Genomic DNA, 22,894 nt, shown 5'->3' on the forward strand with positions numbered 1-22,894 from the left:
CTCTGCATACGATGTGTCTAGCAGGTCGTCCTCAAAAATTACTCCTAGGACGGTGTTCAGTTTGCGGTGAGGGGTAACACTGACTTTATAGTCTGACACAGAGTTAAGACACAAGAGGGCATCACTCTGCTGCTTTGTACTGATTTGCAAAAGGTCGTCTCTGGAGGCCAATTTCTTTGCATTGAAGTTTTCTCGAACAACGCATTCTACTACCTAAGCTACAAGGAAGGGGGACAGTTCGTTCAGTGGCATTTTATCTTCAAAATGAAGAACAAAAAATCTTGGAAATTTCATAAACAGAAGACTTTTCAGGCTGGAAGGCTGCTTGGGTGCGGACACCTTTCGGGGCACGATCAGAAGCTTTTTTTAGTTTGCAGGCCCATAAAGATGGGAAAGAAAATTCAGCGCCCATCACAGAGTTCAACGACGGGGCAATCAATGTGCCATAGGAAGAAAGGCTTGGCTCATACAATTACTCTACCAGTGTAAACGAATGGAATACCCTACCGAAAAATCCGGTATAACTTTCCCTATCCGGAATATGGAACCGGAAATTTGTTACTGGAAACCCGAAATCCAGATTGAGAACAAAGGAATAATTTCTGAAAACCTCAATTCCAGATAGAGTCCAGATAGAATCCAGATAGATTTCCGGTTCCATAATCCGGATAGCGAAAACTTATACCGGAAGTTTCGGTAGGGTAGCCTACCAGATAAAATTGTCCCCGCGCCAGGTTAGTCTTTCTTTTTGTTTCAGTCCTGAAGAGCTTCTTACTTGGCTAACTGTCAATTTGTAAATTCGATTGCTGGTGTACTTGGCGACATGCTGTTTTGTTCCAAATTTTCTATGTTGGCAATATTTTCATCCCTGATGTCATTAAATCTTTAGAGCGCAGCTCTTAGGCGCCCGTTTCCGGCTTGAGCGGCGCCGCCGACGGCGACGGTGACGGCGACGTCACCGGGGTCACGTGACCCCCGTGAGGTCACGTGAGACTCGTGAGGTCACGACGGTCACGTGACCTCACGGCTACTCCGACGGCGACGGCCACGTAGCCCAGAGGGAGAAGTAGCAGGCAGGATGAGGAGGTGAGGAGGAGGGAGGAGGGGTATACGCTCTCCTAAGTACCCTTTCCTCCTCTTCCTCAACTCTGTGCGCTCTATTTTGGTGTTACAGAGAGCTCTAAGCGGCTTTCACTTTGTTTTTGTCTTTCCCACCATTTCACCCTTTCCAACTTCTTCGACGTCTTCCGCCACCTGAACAGACATCAAACGTGGGTCGGTACTCCCTTGATTTGTGGGTTCACAGCTCGCGTAACAGATGATGTAGCCTTTTGTCGTGTCCTTCTGCCTGCCCTTCGTCAGTTTTCGCGCTGTTTTCTTGTTAGTAATGACTCACCAACTCGCCCAAGGTGCCAGTATACCAAAGTTACGTGATTTTCTGAAGAGCCCGGCGTTAGATGGAACCCGTGGTCTCCCATTTTTGGCAAGTGGCGCTCTTAGGCTCCGTGCATTCGAGAGCGCCGTCGGCCGCCATTTTTCCGTTGGAAGTAAATCGCTTATAGTTTGTGAACAAGATAACGGTTAGTTCTGAAACTCGGGCATCTGTTGGTTCGGACCGCAAGGGTTACCTGTGAGTGGACAATGAGCGTTCATCCAAGTGTTTTAACAGCCACTCCTCGTAAGTCGTGCGGCAACGACCAGATTGTTTCTAAATACTTGTTCCTTTACAGCGCAGACACATACGACTCCAGGGGCCGCTGCCTGAACACATCTGTCCTTTCTGTATACTCTGCAACAATGCTCATTTGGCTTCTAGTAAGTCGGCGCCAATGGTGCGCAGTTGGGGAATTTAAGCCGCTCTCACACTGCTCATGCATCATACAAACGACACGGGCTGCAGACGTGATGTCAAAATTATCTGCGGAGACGCCTAAATCATGTTTGAAGCTTATTTGCTTCGTGCCTATGCATACTTTTAACAATTCAAGAACGGTTTTTATATGACCAGTGTGACAGGAACCTCATATACAAGGAAGGCCTCAGACAGTGTTTGCAGCGTGTCTTTTGTAAGATGTATAAGCAATGGGACCGCCGCTTTGGAGTTAGACATTAGCAGTATAGCCGGGAGAGCCACGGTAAGCGAATCGTGCTCTCTAGAAGTGGTATTTTATTTCCAAAATTTGCAGAGAAAGGTCAAAAAGCTAAAAATTCACGGAGCATATTGTAAAACGCAACTTCCGCGCGATTCAGTGCTTTTTTTTTTTTCGCACCCAACAGAAATTAGAAATTAGTTTTGTTTGTATTTAAAAGCGCCCGTGCAGAAACCAAAGTCATTGTTCCTGATCTTCATTTCCACACTTTCGTAGATGTAATTGTAGGAGTCGTCTTTGCCGTTTATGTGCCAGGTAATACCGAGGCCCCTTATTGACGAAGGGTGCTTGAAATTACGTCCGTTTAGATTTGCCTTGTTACATCTCTTGAACCACCAGCCACCACTTAGAGTTCCTCCGGAGCACTCGTCTCGGTCAGGTGCTTCAATCATGCTCTTCTTGGTGGTGAACTTCTCTCCGTTGTGGTAGGATAACGCGTTGTGACCTGTGCATGAAAAAAAAACAGTGTGATCCAGGCAAGGGTGTTCACGGCACTTGCACTATAATATACTAACAAGCCGCAAATATAAAATAATGTGTTCTGTTATAAGCAAACATCTGGGAATATTTCACTGCGTCAGTGGACACAAAAGGCTTTTCGTCTCTTCCAAACCTATTTCCATCAAAATTGGTCACACACATTAATTAACACAACCGAACTAGTAACCTAAATTACAAGTCACAATACTTTTTTGTGGAGTTATTGCATTTTAAATTTTGGTCTGAAAGGAACCACGGTAACACCGGCAACACTGAAAACATGACACTAGGTGGAGCAAGCTACGGCTCGTTACAAAGGTACGGCTGTTATCCTTTTATCATTCTTCCATCCAGTTATTGATTGTTATATGGGGCAGCACAGTTGGTTCTTGTTTGGTGGTGTGGAATGAATTCTAAGCAAGCTCACGCCGGCAAACAAAAAAAATGCTTAAGGTACAGTGTTGTTTTAAACTGTCTGCTAGGCTTCCAAGTTCTACAGCGCATGACATCACACTGCTGGAGAAAGCGGAAAAATTTTAATGTTGATTGTGCACAGCCTTCATTTGCTGCTTTTTCAGGAGAGATAATAAATAGCAAGTTTGGAAGACTAAAACCCGGGTATTCCGAAAATGCGTTTAGTCTGACTGGTTCAAAAACCCACTTATAGTGTCAATATTATGTCAGGAATCGGGCTGGGGCTTCAATTCTACCAGCCACTGCGGATGTCTGTAGTTGAACGAAATGTTAAACAAAATCTGGTAAGAAACAACAGTCAAAAGTTAACATTATAGCAAAGGGGTGGCCTAAATGCGGCTCTCGTGTCGCATCCTCCTTTCCCTTTTCCTTCTCTGTCCCCATGATAAAAAAAGTTCTGCAATATAAAAAATAAAAAAAATCTTATTGTCTTGGCAGTCTTGTACTACACAACGTACATACAGCTGAACTGCTTTTTGACAAAAAGGTGTGCCTATACATTGGTAAATTACTTCCAAAATGTAATTGAATTACAATTACAATTACTTTGCTTCAAAATTAGTTTAATTACAATTACTACTAGGAGAAAGTACATTTTTATGATTACAAAATACTTTCAGAAAGTAATACAATTAATTTACAATAACTTATCTCCGACAGCGACTCGACTTGGGCCATATAACTTTAAGCGAGTTGTTAAGAATGCAATGAATTTCTTCAGTGCTTGCCCCAATGTATGAGGAGGCTTAGGCATCGCTCTATAAAAGTCATGTATTCTACTTTCCTTTTGTGAATTTCGTTAAATTAACGATAGAACTTGACAGGTGTTGTACTTAATTTTTTTTGTACTTTCTTCATAGACTACCTAGATGGCGCCACTGTCCATCATTGCGCCCGTGTTGTCAGGGTCGCGTCCCCGTGGCGCTTGACCCCCATGTTGTTTACCGTTGAATAAACAGAGTACGCCATCAACCAACACCCGCGTCGGACGCCTCCTTCCTTCCAGGGCTCCCGCACCCCCGGCCCCGCCGGTCACCACTTCGGCATGTGAGACCCCTCGTCTTTTCCACAGGCCCACGCAGGCACTGCTGTATTTATTTCTCGGGTGATTGCCTTCTTTTATTACTACATGTTTGGCGACGAGCAATTACTACAACAGTCTGGGGTAATGAAGTCCTACACTCTGATATTTTCATTAAATAATAATAAATTAGTTTTTATTTTCAAAACGCCAGATCGGAAATTAAAATTGGGCTAACACACTTTTGTTAGCCAGGCAAAAAGAAATCCGACAATTAGTGATCGCTGAGTGTTTTAATAATGTTAATATTATCCACACGTCCTAGTAGGAACAGATTCAGACAACCACACGTCTCATGTTATGGTAAATTATTTACATTGAGTTAGAATTATGATGGTTCAGAAATATATAAGAACCGAATCGAGGCTCCCGAAACATTGGTGACAATATTCACAGGTGCGAAGTCAGTCTCCAAAATGCTGACGCAAATACTATACGAAGTAAACTCAACAGGAAAGAAACGTGGAACTGCGCGTGTGTCACCGAGCGCTAGGCCGCTGGTGCGGGCACTGAGGCTTTCAGAGGGGTTCCGTCAGCACCGCAAAGGCTTCGAAAAGTAATTGTAAGTGTGCCTGAAATTTTGCAATGACTGGAGCTAGAAAATAATTAAATAAAAATTACAATTTCTTCCAGCCGAAAGTACTTAATCACAACTAAAATTACAAAGAAAGAGATTACAGTAGTTCAATTACTGTAACTAAATTACTACCCCTTTTTTTCTGCGGCTCTCAGAACTTTTGTAGTTTTGTCTGCATCTTTCTCATGTGTTTTTTTTAACATTTCATAAAAGGTAGGATAAGCCGCCGTGTTTCACGGAACATCGGCCAAATCGTTCATGCGAAACTGCATGTCACACAGAAGGTCTTGATTACGTACTAGTTTTTTCAAAGGGTACATTCAGAACAATTATTAATGTTTGCGATAGCTAGGCTCGTAATTATGTTTGAGATTTTAAATTTTAAATTAGTAAATTTAAACAAAGTATTAGTTAGAGAATAGCTAAGTGCCATCTTAAAACACAAAATCAGCCCATTTAGAGAGACGAAAAGCACTGCAAAATTTACAGCCTTTCAAAAGCAGTCAGTTTGGACTCGTTTCCAGTTTTTGGTTTTCTGTCGGCAGAGCCGGAGAAGTCCTGCTCACAGCGGACAAAGCGCTCAATAACACGCGCCATTACGCATTCTTCGCATGATATGTTGAAAGAGGCTAGACGGCAAACCTGATACTTACGTTCAGGACCCTCGTACTCGTCGATGGTCAGCTTGTAATGCTCCTCTTTGGAGCCGACGAGAAATTTGTGATAGAGCAATACTGTAGTTTCCTTTGCTCCTTTTGTTTTCAGTTCAATTCTGAGAGCTTGTTGGTTGTTCGGAAAACTCGTAAGTGCATGAAGATTTTCAAGTCCTTTAACGGGAAGGTATAAGATGCTTTTAAAAATAAAACACAAACACCATCTCTGAATTTAAGACTGACTCATAAACCCTCTTTGACATGGGGCCTTACTCCTAACATAAGCTGCAGGAATGAGCATGGCGCTGACTAAATGCATGGATCAAAGCAAGTTAACGATAGTAAATTCAAAACAATAAATACCTATAAAAGCAGCGATTCAGTTTTTATTTTGCTATACTATATATTCTTACGCATCGGTAGCAGTGGGTGATGCATTACATTATTGAAATTGTTTGGAGACATGAGCAAGCTGAAACGCTGGCAAAATAAAATTATTCTTGAGAGCTTGTTTTCAATGAAGAGTATCAGAGCTAATCGCAGAGCAAATAAACACAGATAGGCTACGTCACCCGAAAGTATCTTTACTGATTGCTTTTGTTTTACGCGGGGACCAAAAATTAATATTAATACTACTGGTGCTTTCTAAGGAGATTTAACGTCACTGAAGGCTGTGACGTGGCGCACGGTACATGTAGACCCACTAAAGTTTGCGGGAAACATTACCACGCGACGTGACGTTGCCGCATGACCTGAAGCCAAGGTGTCACGTGACACCCGCGACTCCAACTGTCTATGTGTGGGGCCACCCGTTTATGAAATGGCGGATAAATTGAGGGTCGGAGATACGTGATGGTGTACCAGTTGCTACTGGGCCTGTCTCGTGGTGCGCTGGCTGTACTGAGCGACACGGATTATTTCCGCTTCTACGGGGAAGCTGGAGTAGTACGCAGGCAGGTCACAGCTTTCTCAAAAAAACAAAAAAACAAATATGGTCAGCGTAATATTGACGCCATGATACAGTTTTTTTTTTGTTTTTGTTTTTAAGTCACAAGCAAAACAGAAACCATATTTAGAAAGCAGGCGAGCTCGTTAAGGTTACACATGATTCTAAACCGGAGACGAACGGACGCCAAAGGGACAAACGCACTTTTTATGGGCGAAGCTCTTTACGGTCTAGCCCGGCGTCCGTGCTCACATCGATTGCACTGCCTCGAAATCGGCCCATTAAAAAAAAAAAAAAATCACCGCATCTCTACGGGGTGAATGATGCTGATTGGGCCGAAGCTCTGGTGGTGCTGGTGATACTGATTTGATTGATCATAGGTAGTGCTGATGGTGCTGATATTTTTTATTGCTCATAGGTAGTGCTGAGTTCCGGGTTGCGTTTCGACTTCGTTATTAATGCTTTATGGTCGGTGAAATGCAGAGCCAGCTGTGGTTCTTCTATCGGATCAGCTTGTAACCGCTAGGAGCCGTGGAAACGCATCTCCACCGCGTAAGTCAACGGTCCATGTCAGAAAGAGAACGTGTGGTACGGATCGTGGTTATATACGGATTTGAGCATTTGACCGCAGCGTCCTCTCGTCTATAAACGTTGAGCCAATGCATGCAAAGTTTAACGCAATTATATACGCATTTGACCGCAGCGCCCTCTCCTGTATAGACGTTGAGCGGCTACACTCAACGTTTCATTCATTACAAAAACCCCAGCTCTTGAGCTACTACCACATCTCAGAGCCCCCTACTCGTCCCGCAGTCGTGGCCGGGTGGTTAAGGCGATGAACTGGAAATCCATTGGGTCTCCCGCACAGGTACGAATCCTGTCGACTGCGCAAACATTTTTTCTTTTTATGTGAGCGTGAGCGCCGGCCGGCCGGACGGACGGACGGACGGACAAGGCTAGACCCTAAGGAGCTTCGCCCCTAAAAAAAACGGACGCCCGCACGGGGGTTTGAACTAAGGACCGCTTGCTTACGAGGCAGACGTCTTAACCACAACGCTACACTCCAACGTTGCAAGTACCCGCTCAGCATCTATACAGGAGAGGGTGCGGCGGTCAAATGCCTATATAATCGAGTTAAACTTTGCATGCATTGACTCAACGTTTATAGCCGAGAGGGCGCTGCAGTCAAATGCTCAAATGCGTATATAACCACGATCGGTACCACGCATTCTCTTCCTGTATAGACCATTGACTTAAGCGGTGGAGATGCGTTCCCACGGTTTTTAGCGGATCCAAGCTGATCCGCTAGAAGAACCACTGGCTCTGCATTTCACCGACCATAAAGCAGTAATAATGAAGTCGAAACGCAACCCGGAACTCAGCACTACCTGTGAGCAATAAAAGAAAATCAGCACCATCAGCACTACCCATGAACAATAAAGTCAGTATCATCAGCACCACCAGAGCTTCGCCCCGATAAACATCATTCACCACGTGGAAATGCAGCCTCTTTTTTTTTAAACTCATCACTTTGCTTCACTCATAAAGACTGAGACGTGCGTGTTTGCCCCCTTGTCGTCCGTTTGTCTTCGGTTTAGTATCGTCTGTACCGAACCTAACTTTTGTTTTGGAGTCAACGCCTTGGTACAGATGTTAATGTCGGTTTCACTCCTACTGCGAAATGTGTCGAACAACGTAATTAGAGAGTTCAATAAAATTCTCAGGCGCTTAAGGATGTGTTTTTGAGAGCCATGCCCCTTTAGGCGGGTTAAACTGGTAAATTATTTTTGAGATTGAATGCTTCTATGTTACTTTCTATACACATCAAGTTTCGCAATTTTTAGAGCTCTATTCCTACCGAAAACCCCAGTTTAACATTTCGCTATCTGGATTATTAAACTCGAAATCTATTTTAATATTATTTGGATATTATGTTTTTAGAAACTATTCACTTGGCATCACGCTGCTGTTACTTGATGACATATTTTATGATCATCGTTCGGGCACAGCAACAACGCCCCCGACGCCGTTTTTTCTTCAAGTATTGTGACAAGTGAGGCCGTCCTAGAGGTATAGGACGACTTCTAGAATGACTGAAAGGACGACGCCTAGGTAATGGGACAAGTAAGGTCGCGCATTGAGCAACGCGGGCCGCTCAATTGCATTTTATTGGTTTATACGATGCTTTTTCGCTCAATAAAACAAATAAGGATTTCGCGTTAAAAACATATTTTACGGATGCCGTTATTAAATATTACAAAAACGTTGTTTACAAAGGTTCTAAATTTCAATTTCTGTGCTATTGGAAAATTGAGACCGTAGCTCTATGCAAGATACTTTGAAGCGGTCACCGACCACCACTTTACAGATTTTTGAGAAACAGCAGAACTTCGACTGGTTTTTAAGATTTGGTTTGCAATCGGAGAGCCTCTCGGTACCGACGGCACCGCACCCCGTGGAGAAATAGTGCAACCAACATCTAGCTTCGCTGTCCTCGCGCAAGGCTGCAGAGGCAGCTTGCACTATTTCGCCATGGGGCGCGGTGCCGTTGGTGCCCAGGAACGCTCCTATTGCAAACCGAAACTCAAAAACCCGTCGCAGTTATGTGGTTTTTCAGAAAACTGTAAAATGCAGCCTGTGGTAATGTTTAGAGGTGGGCTAGTTGGTGGTGCATCGTAAACATAGAAATAGAACAGCGCAAACGAACGCAAGGACAAGTAGAAGAAGGGACACAAACCACAGCGCTGACTCACGGCTTACCGTCTTTTTTGTTTTCTTAAAACAGATTAGAATAACAAGACAAAGAAAAAAAGTAGGAGAATCAAACATCTAGGAGATCTTCACTGTCATGTGCCATCCGAAGAATTTCTAACAAAAAGTATAATTACAAAAAACAAATGAAAAAGGAAAGGAAATAGTAGAGAAATATATAACTATACATCGCTTCAACTCAGGTCTCAGCAAAGCCAAAACTACAGCCCGAACCCTAATCCTTTGTACGTACCTGTCTCGCATGCGGCCTCATGTCTGTTGGCACCGTTTTTAGGCTGCATGTATACGCGGTTGCAGCTATAGGATCGCTCCCACGAAAGCAGAAAGAAAGTATGAAATAAACCTGCTTAAACTCCGAACAAACCCGAACTCTTCACAGGATCATGTAACTGACTCTGAACTTTAGCATAGATCGGGACCGTGTTGTCGTATGTGAAACGCTTTATGAATTTTCCTAGCCCTTTTTTTGTGAATGTTTAGCCAAAATTTCAATGTCACCTAACCGAGGTGAACAGCCACACCTGTCGCAATAAACGGCTAGGTGACCCGAAGGTGAAGACCTCAAAGACAGAGAATGCCCCCAAGTTCTAACATTAATACATTTGCTCGTCTGCCCAATATACACCTTACCACAGGAAAAGGGTATTTTATAAACGACCCCCACAGCACAAGCTGCATATTTGATGCATTGGTTTACCCACACCCTACACGTTGAAGTCTTGCTTTCTCAATGTAAGCACACAAACGAGATAACTTGGAAAGTGCTGGAAAGACTATAGGGACTTCGTATTTAACAGCCACTTTTTTATCCTGTGCGAGAAGCTGCGCAAATATGGTATTACCCCCGGTCGAGAAGCAGGTTTTTGTCTAACGCTGTCAAGTATGCTAAGGGGATTCCTGAATAATTTTTAAAGTGACCCCGCTACCCCCACTATGACAAGTATCGGGAAACCCGCTCTTGTTAACCTATTGACTTCAACCATAAAGTTGTTGAAACTTCGGTGAACACAGGATTTCGATAAAGACGCTCTTAAACATGATTTTGAAATGCCTCGTTTTTACAACTTTTGAGTGCGTGGATTCACAGCTAAGGAGGGACTTTTCTGTTTTAGGCTGATAAGCCCAGCACAAGTGACTTGGTTCAAGACAAATATTTGGGTCCGAAAATTGCAAAGCTTTTTTAGTTGGAACCTCATTCGTAAACCGCAGACCTGCAGAGCACTCCCGAAAGGTATCTAATAACTCTGAGACCAAGTCAGCACATCTTGAGCCCTGCTTAGGTTTTAACACAACCAGGTAATCCTCAACATACCTGAAGACTTAAAGAAAGCGATCATCTAACATTTCTGCAATAGCACAATCAATACCTGCTAGGATGATATCACTTAATATCGGAGCAACACTAAACCCAGTCCAGAATCCGGATGTTTGCAGAAACGTGTTGCCCTAGAGAGCAATGATTGTTGAATTTAAGTAAAAGCGGAGAAGATCCAAAAACTTTCCACTGAAATACAAGTCGAATTCTGGAAGCCAACAGAACCGTTTAAAACTATGCAAAGTTGGACCACGTGAATGAGGCCCCCATGGAGAATAAAGTAGAAAAGGCCTTCCACCTAGATCGAAACCAAAATACAAGTTCCGGGGTTGTCATTGCTTATATAATCTACCTATTCTTTAGAGTTCCGAATTAAAAAAGGATCAGTTAGCTTCAAAGACGATAGTTGATGCTGGAGATACATCGAGGCATGCAACTGCAAAGACTCTCTCTGCGTAACGATCGCCCTGAACGGCATAGTGTTCTTATGGGTCTTCACAGACAGGAAAACCTCCAGATTGAGACCTCGAGCCGCCTGGACATACTTTCGAACCCTTTGTAAACCAAGCTGTTTACAAAGTTGCACAGCACGCGTCTTCACCTTGCCCAAAACGATATCTGAAACAGGTTTGAAATTTCTGAAACAGGTTTGAAATTTTTTACTTATATATATGTTCTGGCAGAACTACAAATTTTCCTTCCTTATCAGAAACCACCAGTTTTAACCCAGAGTCCTTGAAAAAAAAAATAGGACCGAAATGAAATTGATGCACAGACTTCCTGGTGTCCCTACTTAAAATTTCTACACAGTCCAGGATACACTTGACATTTTTCTCACCAACACTCTTCTCAGACAACCGTCTCACACGGGAGAACATTTCCTTGGACTTCACAAGGGGTTTTATAGCGTACTTTGGACCCTTCTTTAATAAGTTTGTGACAGAATCAAATGCAGCTGCATCACCTAAAACACAACACTGTTCCCTGCACTAGGCGGGTCTGTGTGTTTCTTAGGGAACGTCGAACATAGATGCAGCTATAAGAACTCGGTAATAAGTGAAGACTCAAATCGACACGCATGAAGTTTTCTCCTGGCGCTGTGTTCGTTAGTGCACGTGTTATAAAACAACACTTTTATGCAGTCATGCAAAAGCCTGACTTGCCTCCAGTGTTCCGAGCTGAAAATCTTGGATACGCGCTAGGCATGTCCAGATGACGGAGACATCAATCCAAATTGTTTATTACCACAGGAGGGTAAATGCAGATGCATTAATGTTAGAGCTCGGGAGCAAGTGAATATTGTGCAGACGGGCAGATGTATTAATGTTAGAACTTGGGAGCAAGTGTATATTCAGCAGACGGGCAGATGTATTAATGTTAGACCTCGGGAGCAAGTGTATATTGGGAAGACAGGCAGATGTATTGGGCAGATGGACACATGTATTAATGTTAGAGCTCGAGAGCAAGTGAATATTGGGCAGACGGGTAGATGCATTATTGTTAGAGCTCGAGAGCGAGTGTATATTAGGAGCGGAGAATCTTGGATACGCACTTGGCATGTCCAGAAGACGGAGACATCAGTCTGAAAAAGTTAATTACCTCAGGGGTGTAATTGCCTTTCTTAGCAGCGTACCCATATTGCCTTGCTTTGCGCGTAGAAACCGCGATGGCATTAACATAGAAAATATCTGGATGTGGAAGAGTAAAGGAACACATAAAAGGGTCCGATGTAACAGCAAGGAACTGCAGTAATGTTTGGAAGTGGGCTAATTTTTGGTGAATTCTAAACATGTAAATAAAACAGCGCAAACGAACACAAGGACAAATAGAAGAAGGGACACAGACACAGCGCTGGCTCCCGACTTACTGTCATTTTCGTCTTCTTAAAACACATCAACATATGAAGACAAAGAAATAAAGAGAAGAATAATCCAACGGGAAGAAAATCTTTACGGTCATGTGCCATCCGAAGAGTTTGTAAAGAAAATATATTTGCGAAAAACAAATGAAAAAGAAAAATAAAGAGTAGAAAAGTATAGAACTATACATAATTCCACCTCAGGTATGAGCAAAGCTAAAACTACAGCTCGATTCCTAACGCTCTGTGCGTACCTCCCTCACATGCGGCCTCATGGTGTGTGGGCACCGTCTTTAGGCTGCATGTACGCACTTGTAGCTATAGGTTCGCTCCTACGAAAGCAGAAATAAAGTGTGAAATAAACATGCCCAAACTCCGAACTAACTCGAACTCTTCACTGGATAACGCAACTGACTCTGAACTTACGCATAGATCGGGGCCGTGTTGTCAGATGAAAAACGCATCATGAATTTTCCTAGCCATTTTTGTGAAGATTTAGCCAAAATTCTAATCTCACCTAACCGAGGTGAACAGCCATACCTATTGCAATGAACGGCTAGGTGACCCGGAGGTGAAGACCTCAAAGAGAAAGAATGCTTCTAAGCTCTTACATTAATACATCTGCCCGTCTGCCGAATATACACCTGCTCCCAAACTCTAACGTTAATACATATGCCCTTCAGCCCAATATACACTTGCTCCCGAGCTCTAACAATAATATATCTGCCCGTCTGCCGTTATACACTCGCTCCCGAGCTCTAAGATTATGATATCTGCCCGTCAGCCCAATTTACACTTGCTCCCAAGCTATAACATTAATACATCTTCCCGCATACTTAATATACACTTACTTCCGAGCTCTAACATTAATACATCTGCCCGTCTGCGCAATATACACTTGCTCCCGAGCTCTAACATTAATACATCTGCCCGTCTGCCCAATATACACTTGGGCCCGAGCTCTAACGTCAATACATCTCCCCGTCTTCCCAATAGACACTTGCTCCTGAGCTCTAACAAATATACATATGCCCGTCTGCCCAATACACACTTGCTCCTGAGCTCTGACGTCAATACATCTACCCGTCTTCCCAATATACGCTTGCTCCCGAGCTCCAACATTAATACATCTGCCATCTGCCCAATATACACCTGCTCCCAAGCCCTAACATTAATACATCTGCCTGACTGCCCAATATTCACTTGATCCCGAGCTCTAACATTAATACATCTGCCCATCGGCCCAGTATACATATGCTCCCAAGCCCTAACATATATACATCTGCCCGTCTGCCCAATATAGTCTTACTCCCGAGGTCTAAAATTAACACATCTGCTCGTCTGCCCAGTATACACTTGCTCCCGAGCTCTAGCATTATTACATTTGCCCGTCTGCCCAATATACACTTGCTACGCAGCTCTAACATTAATACATCTGACCGTCTGCCCAATATTCACTTACTCCCGAGCTCTAACATTAATGCATCTGCGTATCTGCCGAATATACAGTTGCTCCCGAGCTCTAACATTAATACATCTTCCTGTCTGCCAGATATGCACTTATTCCCGAGCTCTAACATTCATACATCCGCGTGTCTGCCGAATATACAGTTGCTCCCGAGCTCTAACATTCATACATCTGCCCGTCTGCCACATATACACTTTCTCCAGAGCTCCAACATTAATGCATCTGCCTGTCTGGCAAATATACACTTACTCCCGAGCTGTAACATTAATACATCTCCCGAGCTCGAATATTATCACATCTGCCTGCCTTCCCAATATACACTTGCTCACGAGCGCTAGCATTCTACCCAATATACACTTGCTCCCGAGCTGTAACATTAATACATCTGAGTGTCTGCCAATTATACACTTGATCCCGAGCTCTAACATTGGTGCATCTGCCTGTCTGCCAGATATACACTTATTCTCGAGCTCTAACATTAATACATGTGCGTGTCTGCCGAATATACACTTACTCCCGAGCTCTAACATTAATACATCTGCCCGTCTGCCAAATATACACTTACTCCCGAGCTCTAACATTAATACAACTGCGTCTCTGTCCAATATACACTTGCTCCCGAGCTCTAACATTAATACTTCTGCGTGTCTGCCAAATATACGCTTACTCCCGAGCTCTAACATTAATACATCTCCGTGTCTGCCAAATATACAGTTGCTCCCGAGCTCTAACATTAATACGTCTTCCCGTCTGCCAAATATACACTTACTCCCGAGCTCTAACATTAATACATCTTCCTGTCTGCCAAATATACACTTACTCCCGAGCTCTAACATTAATACATCTGCGTGTCTGCCAAATATACACTTACTCCCGAGCTCTAACATTAATACATCTGCCCGTCTGCCAAATATACACTTACTCCCGAGCTCTAACATTAATACATCTTCCTGTCTGCCAAATATACACTTGCTCCCGAGGTCAAACATTAATACATCTTCCTCTCTGCCAAATATACACTTACTCCCGAGCTCTAACATTAATACATCTTCCTGTCTGCCAAATATACACTTACTCCCGAGCTCTAGCATTAATACATCTGCGTGTCTGCCAAATATACACTTACTCCCGAGCTCTAACATTAATACATCTGCCCGTCTGCCAAATATACACTTACTCCCGAGCTCTAACATTAATACAACTGCGTGTCTGCCCAATATACGCTTGCTCCCGAGCTCTAACATTAATAAATCTGCGTGTCTGCCAAATATACACTTACTCCCGAGCTCTAACATTAATACATCTCCCGAGCTCGAATATTATTACATCTGCCTGTCTGCCCAATATACACTTGCTCAAGAGGGCTAGCATTCTGCCAAATATACACTTGCTCCCGAGCTCTAACATTAATACATCTGCGTGTCTGCCAAATATACACTTGCTCCCAAGCTCTAACATTAATACATCTCCCGAGCTCGAATATTATTACATCTGCCTGTCTGCCCAATATACACTTGCTCCCGAGCTCTAACATTAATACATCTGCATGTCTGCCAAATGTACACTTGCTCCCGAGCTCTAACATTAATACATCTCCCGAACTCGAATATGATTTCATCTGCCTATCTGCCCAATATACACTTGCTCACGAGGGCTAGCATTCTGCCAAATATACACTTGCTCCCGAGCTCTAACATTAATACATCTGCGTGTCTGCCAAATATACACTTGCTCCCTAGCTCTAACATTAATACATCTCCCGAGCTCGAATATTATTACATCTGCCTGTCTGCCCAATATACACTTGCTCCCGAGCTCTAACAATAATACATCTGCATGTCTGCCAAATGTACACTTGCTCCCGAGCTCTAACATTAATTCATCTCCCGAGCTCGAATATTATTACATCTGCCTGTCGGAGCATTATACACTTGCTCACGAGCGCTAGCATTCTGCCCAAAATACACTTGCTTCCGAGCTCTAACATTAATACATCTGCGTGTCTGCCAAATATACACTTACTCCCGAGCTCTAACATTAATACATCTCCCGAACTCGAATATTATTTCATCTGCCTATCTGCCCAATATACACTTGCTCACGAGGGCTAGCATTCTGCCAAATATACACTTGCTCCCGAGCTCTAACATCAATACATCTGCGTGTCTGCCAAATATACACTTGCTCCCGAGCTCTAACATTAATACATCTCCCGAGTCCTAACATTAATACATCTGCGTGTCTGCCAAATATACACTTGCTTCCGAGCTCTAACATTAATATATCTCCAGAGTCCTAACATTAATACATCTGCGTGTCTGCCGAATATACACTTGCTCCCGAGCTCTAACATTAATACATCTCCCGAGCTCAAACATTAATACATCTGCGTGTCTGCCCAATATACACTTGCTCCCGAGCTCTAACATTAATTCATCTCCCGAGCTCGAATATTATTACATCTGCCTGTCTGCCCAGTATACACTTGCTCCCGAGCTCAAACATTAATACATCTGCGTGTCTGCCAAATATACACTTGCTCCCGAGCTCTAACATTAATACATCTCCCGAGTCCTAACATTAATACATCTGCGTGTCTGCCAAATATACACTTGCTTCCGAGCTCTAACATTAATATATCTCCCGAGTCCTAACATTAATACATCTGCGTGTCTGCCAAATATACACTTGCTCCCGAGCTCTAACATTAATACATCTCCCGAGCTCAAACATTAATACATCTGCGTGTCTGCCAAATATACACTTGCTCCCGAGCTCTAACATTAATTCATCTCCCGAGCTCGAATATTATTACATCTGCCTCTCTGCCCAGTATACACTTGCTCCCGAGCTCAAACATTAATACATCTGCGTGTCTGCCAAATATACACTTGCTCCCGAGCTCTAACATTAATACATCTCCCGAGCTCGAATATTATTACATCTGCCTGTCTGCCCAATATACACATGCTCCCGAGTTCTAACATTAATACATCTGCGTGTCTGCCAAATATACACTTGCTCCCGAGCTCTAACATTAATACATCTCCCGAGCTCGAATATTATTACATCTGCCTGTCTGCCCAATATACACTTGCTCCCGAGCTCAAACATTAATACATCTGCGTGTCTGCCAAACATACACTTGCTCCCGAGCTCTAGCATTAATTCATCTCCCGAGCTCGCATATTATTACATCTGCCTGTCTGCGCATTATACACTTGCTCACGAGCGCTAGCATTCTGCCCAAAATACACTTGCTCCCGAGTTCTAACATTAATACATCTGCGTGTCTGCCAAATATACACTTACTCCCAAACTCTAACATTAATACATCTTCCTGTATGCCAAATATACACGTACTCCCGAGTCCTAACATTAATACATCTGCGTGTCTGCCGAATATACACTTGCTCCCAAGCTCAAACATTAATACATCTGCGTGTCTGCCAAATATACACTTGCTCCCGAGCTCTAACATTAATTCATCTCCCGAGCTCGAATATTATTACATCTGCCTGTCTGTGCATTATACACTTGCTCACGAGCGCTAGCATTCTGCCCAAAATACACTTGCTCCCGAGCTCTAACATTAATACATTTGCGTGTCTGCCAAATATACACTTACTCCTGAGCTCTAACATTAATACATCTCCCGAACTCGAATATTATTTCATCTGCCTATCTGCCCAATATACACTTGCTCACGAGCGCTAGCATTCTGCCAAATATACACTTGCTCCCGAGCTCTAACATCAATACATCTGCGTGTCTGCCAAACATACACTTACTCCCGAGCTCTAACATTAATACATCTCCCGAGTCCTAACATTAATACATCTCCCGAACTCGAATATTATTTCATCTGCCTGTCTGCGCATTATACACTTGCTCACGAGCGCTAGCATTCTGCCCAAAATAAACTTGCTCCCGAGCTCTAACATTAATACATCTGCGTGTCTGCCAAATATACACTTGCTCCCGAGCTCTAACATTAATTCATCTCCCGAGCTCGAATATTATTACATCTGCCTGTCTGCCCAATATACACTTGCTCCCGAGCTCTAACATTAATACATCTGCGTGTCTGCCAAATATACACTTGCTCCCGAGCTCTAACATTAATACATCTCCCGAGCTCGAATATTATTACATCTGCCTGTCTGCGCATTATACACTTGCTCACGAGCGCTAGCATTCTGCCCAAAATACACTTGTTCCCGAGCTCTAACATTAATACATTTGCGTGTCTGCCAAATATACACTTACTCCCGAACTCTAACATTAATACATCTCCCGAACTCGAATATTATTTCATCTGCCTATCTGCCCAATATACACTTGCTCACGAGCGCTAGCATTCTGCCAAATATACACTTGCTCCCGAGCTCTAACATCAATACATCTGCGTGTCTGCCAAACATACACTTACTCCCGAGCTCTAACATTAATACATCTCCCGAACTCGAATATTATTTCATCTGCCTGTCTGCGCATTATACACTTGCTCACGAGCGCCAGCATTCTGCCCAAAATACACTTGCTCCCGAGCTCTAACATTAATACATTTGCGTGTCTGCCAACTATACACTTACTCCAGAGCTCTAACATTAATACATCTGCCTGTCTGCCTAATATGCACTTGCTCACGAGCATTAGCATTCTGCCCAATACACACTTGCTCCCGAGCTCTAACATTAATACATCTTCCGAGTTCGAGTATTATTGCATCTGCCTGTCTGCCCAATATAAAACTTGCTCACGAGCGCTTGCATTCTGCCCAAAATACACTTGCCCCCGAGCTCGAACATTAATACATCTGCGTGTCTGTCAAATATACACTTGCTCCCGAGCTCTAACATTAATACATATGCGCGTCTGTCAAATATACACTTGCTCCCGAGCTCTAAAAGTATTACAACTGCGTCTGCCCAATATTCACTTGCTCCCGAGATCTAACATTAATACATCTGCCCGTCTGCCAAATACACACTTACTCCAGAGCTCTAACATTAATACATCGGCGTGTCTGCCGAATATACACTTGCTCCCGAGCTCTAACATTAATAGACCTGCCCGTCTGTCCAATATATACTTACGCCCGAGTTCTAACATTAACACATTTGCCCGCCTGCGCAATATACACTTGCTCCCGACATCTAACATTATTACATCTGCCAGTCTGCCCAATATACACTTGCTCCCAAGCTCTAACATTATTTCACCTTCCCGTCTGCATAATATACACTTGCCCCCGAGTTCTAACATTAATACACCTTCCCGCCTTCCCAATATTCACTTGCTCCCGAGCTCCAACATTAATATATCTGCCGTCTGCCCAATATACGCCTGCTCCCTTGCTCTAACATTAATGAATCTGCCTGACTGCCTAATATTCACTTGATCCCGAGCTCTAATATTAATGCATCTGCCCGTCTCCCAGTATACATATGCTCCCGAGCTTTAACATCTATACATCTGTCCGTCTGCCCAATATAGACTTACTCCCGAGCTCTAACATTACCACATCTGCCCGCCTGCCCAGTATACGCTTCCTCCTTAGCTCTAACAATAATACATATGCCCGTCTGCCCAATAATCGCTTGTTCCCGAGCTCTAACATTAATACATCTGCCCGTCTGCCAAATATACATTTCTCCCGAGCTCTAACATTAATACATCTTCCTGTCTGCCAAATATACACTTACTCGCGAGCTCTATCATTAATACATCAGCGTGTCTGTTCAATATACAATTGCTGTCGAGCTCTAACATTAATACATCTGCCCGTCTGCCAAATATACGCTTACTCCCGAGCTCTAACATTAATACATCTTCCAGTCTGCCAAATATAAACTTACTCCCGAGCCCTAACATTATACATATGTGTGTCTGCCGAATATACAGTTGCTCCCGAGCTCTAACATGAATACATCTGCGTGTCAGCCAAATATACGCTTGCTCCCAAGCTCTAACATTAATACATCTTCCGAGCTCGAATATTATTACATCTGCCTGTCTGCGCATTATACACCTGCTCACGAGCGCTAGCATTCTGCCCAAAATACACTTGCTCCTGAGCTCTAACATTAATACATCTGCGTGTCTGCCAAATGTACACTTACTCCCGAGCTCTCACATTAATACATCTCCCGAGCTCGAATATTATTTCATCTGCCTATCTGCCCAATATACACTTGCTCACGAGCACTAAAATTCTGCCAAATATACACTTGCTACCGAGCTCTAACATTAATACATCTTCCTGTCTGCCAAATATACACTTACCCCCGAGCTCTAACATTAATACATCTGCGTGTCTGCCGAATATACAGTTGCTCCCGAGCTCTAACATTAATATATCTGCCCGTCTGCCAAATATACACTTACTCCCGAGCTCTAACATTAATACATCTGAACGTCTGCCAAATATACACTTACTCCCGACCTCTAACATTAATACTTCTTCCTGTCTGCCAAATATACACTTACTCCCGAGGTCTAACATTAATACATCTGCGTGTCTGCCGAATATACAGTTGCTCCCGAGCTCTAACATTAATACACCTGCCCGTCTGCCAAATATACACTTACTCCCGAGCTCTAACATTAATAGATCTTCCTGTCTTCCAAATATACACTTACTCCCGAGCCCTAACATTAATACATCTGCGTGTCTGCCGAATATACACTTGCTCCCGAGCTCCAACATTAATACATCTGCGTGTCTGCCAAATATACACTCGCTCCCGAGCTCTCACATTGGTACATCTGCTGTCTGCCTAATATACACTTACTTCCGAGCTCTAACATTAATACATCTTCCTGTCTGCCAAATATAAACTTACTCCCGAGGCCTAACATTAATACATCTGCATGTCTGCTAATTACACACTTGCTCCCGAGCTCTAACATTGGTACATCTGCTGTCTGCCTAATATACACTTACTCCCGAGCTCTAACATTAATACATCTTCCTGTCTGCCAAATATAAACTTACTCCCGACCCCTAACATTAATACATCTGCGTGTCTGCCGAATATACACTTGCTCCCGAGCTCTAACATTAATACATCTGCGTGTCTGCCAAATATACACTTGCTCCCGAACTCTAACATTAATACATCTCCCGAGCTCGAATATTATTACATCTGCCTGTCTGCCCAATATACACCTGCTCCCGAGCTCTAACAATAATACATCTGCATGTCTGCCAAATATACACTTGCTCCCGAGCTCTAACATTAATTCATCTCCCGAGCTCGAATATTATTACATCTGCCTGTCGGCGCATTATACACTTGCTCACGAGCGCTAGCATTCTGCCCAAAATACACTTGCTCCCGAGCTCTAACATTAATACATCTGCGTGTCTGCCAAATATACACTTACTCCCGAGCTCTAACATTAATACATCTCCCGAACTTGAATATTATTTCATCTGCCTATCTGCCCAATATACACTTGCTCACGAGGGCTAGCATTCTGCCAAATATACACTTGCTCCCGAGCTCTAACATCAATACATCTGCGTGTCTGCCAAATACACACTTGCTCCCGAGCTCTAACATTAATATATCTCCCGAGTCCTAACATTAATACATCTGCGTGTCTGCCGAATATACACTTGCTCCCGAGCTCAAACATTAATACATCTGCGTGTCTGCCAAATATACACTTGCTCCCGAGCTCTAACATTATTTCATCTCCCGAGCTCGAATATTATTACATCTGCCTGTCTGCCCAATATACATTTGCTCCCGAGCTCAAACATTAATACATCTGCGTGTCTGCCAAATATACACTTGCTCCCGAGCTCTAACATTAATACATCTCCCGAGCTCGAATATTATTACATCTGCCTGTCTGCCCAATATACACTTGCTCCCGAGCTCTAACATTAATACATCTGCATGTCTGCCAAATGTACACTTGCTCCCGAGCTCTAACATTAATTCATATCCCGAGCTCGAATATTATTACATCTGCCTGTCTGCGCATTATGCACTTGCTCACGAGCGTTAGCATTCTGCCCAAAATACACTTGCTCCCGAGCTCTAACATTAATACATCTGCGTGTCTGCCAAATATACACTTACTCCCGAGCTCTAATATTAATACATCTACCGAACTCGAATATTATTTCATCTGCCTATGTGCCCAATATACACTTGCTCACGAGGGCTAGCATTCTGCCAAATATACACTTGCTCCCGAGCTCTAACATCAATACATCTGCGTGTCTGCCAAATATACACTTGCTCCCGAGCTCTAACATTAATACATCTCCCGAACTCGAATATGATTTCATCTGCCTATCTGCCCAATATACACTTGCTCACGAGGGCTAGCATTCTGCCAAATATACACTTGCTCCCGAGCTCTAACATCAATACATCTGCATGTCTACCAATTACACACTTGCTCCCGAGCTCTACCATTGGTACATCTGCTGTCTGCCTAATATACACTTACTCCCGAGCTCTAACATTAATACATCCGCCCGTCTGCCAAATATACACTTACTCCCGAGCTCTAACATTAATACATCTTCCTGTTTGCCAAATATACACTTACTCCCGAGCCCTAACAATAATACATCTGCGTGTCTGCCGAATATACACTTGCTCCCGAGCGCCAACTTTAATACATCCGCCTGTCTGCCAAATATACACTTGCTCCCGAGCTCTAACATTAATACATCTGCGTGTCTGCCAAATATACGCTTGCTCCCAAGCTCTAACATTAATACATCTTCCGAGCTCAAATATTATTACATCTGCCTGTCTGCCTAATATACACTTGCTCACGAGCGCTAGCATTCTGCCCAATATACACATGCTCCCGAGCTCTAACATTAATTGATCTCCCGAGCTCGATTATTATTACATCTGCCTGTCTGCGCATTATACACCTGCTCACGAGCGTTAGCATTCTTCCCAAAATACACTTGCTCCTGAGCTCTAACATTAATACATCTGCGTGTCTGCCAAATGTACACTTACTCCCGAGCTCTAACATTAATACATCTCCCGAGCTCGAATATAATTTCATCTGCCTATCTGCCCAATATACACTTGCTCACGAGCACTAAAATTCTGCCAAATATACACTTGCTAC

At 43.3% G+C, this 22,894-nt stretch overlaps 1 protein-coding gene across 1 annotated transcript in view; it reads right to left on the reverse strand.

Annotated features, from left to right (window-relative positions):
- Positions 1–2,118: 2,118 nt before the first annotated feature.
- LOC120841010 (ficolin-2) overlaps positions 2,119–22,894 on the reverse strand; it is an 80,139-nt gene continuing 59,363 nt past the window's right edge. Inside the window, exons 4-5 of the mRNA XM_040211841.3 lie at positions 5,416–5,589; positions 2,119–2,595 (exon numbers count right to left, since the gene is read on the reverse strand). Coding sequence (XP_040067775.1) covers positions 2,288–2,595; positions 5,416–5,589 — 482 coding nt within the window. The 3' untranslated portion in view covers positions 2,119–2,287. The remainder of the gene's footprint in view (positions 2,596–5,415; positions 5,590–22,894) is intronic.

This window comes from Ixodes scapularis, unplaced genomic scaffold, assembly GCF_016920785.2.
Source record: "Ixodes scapularis isolate PalLabHiFi unplaced genomic scaffold, ASM1692078v2 PGA_scaffold13__105_contigs__length_92229423, whole genome shotgun sequence".
Taxonomy (NCBI): domain Eukaryota; kingdom Metazoa; phylum Arthropoda; class Arachnida; order Ixodida; family Ixodidae; genus Ixodes; species Ixodes scapularis.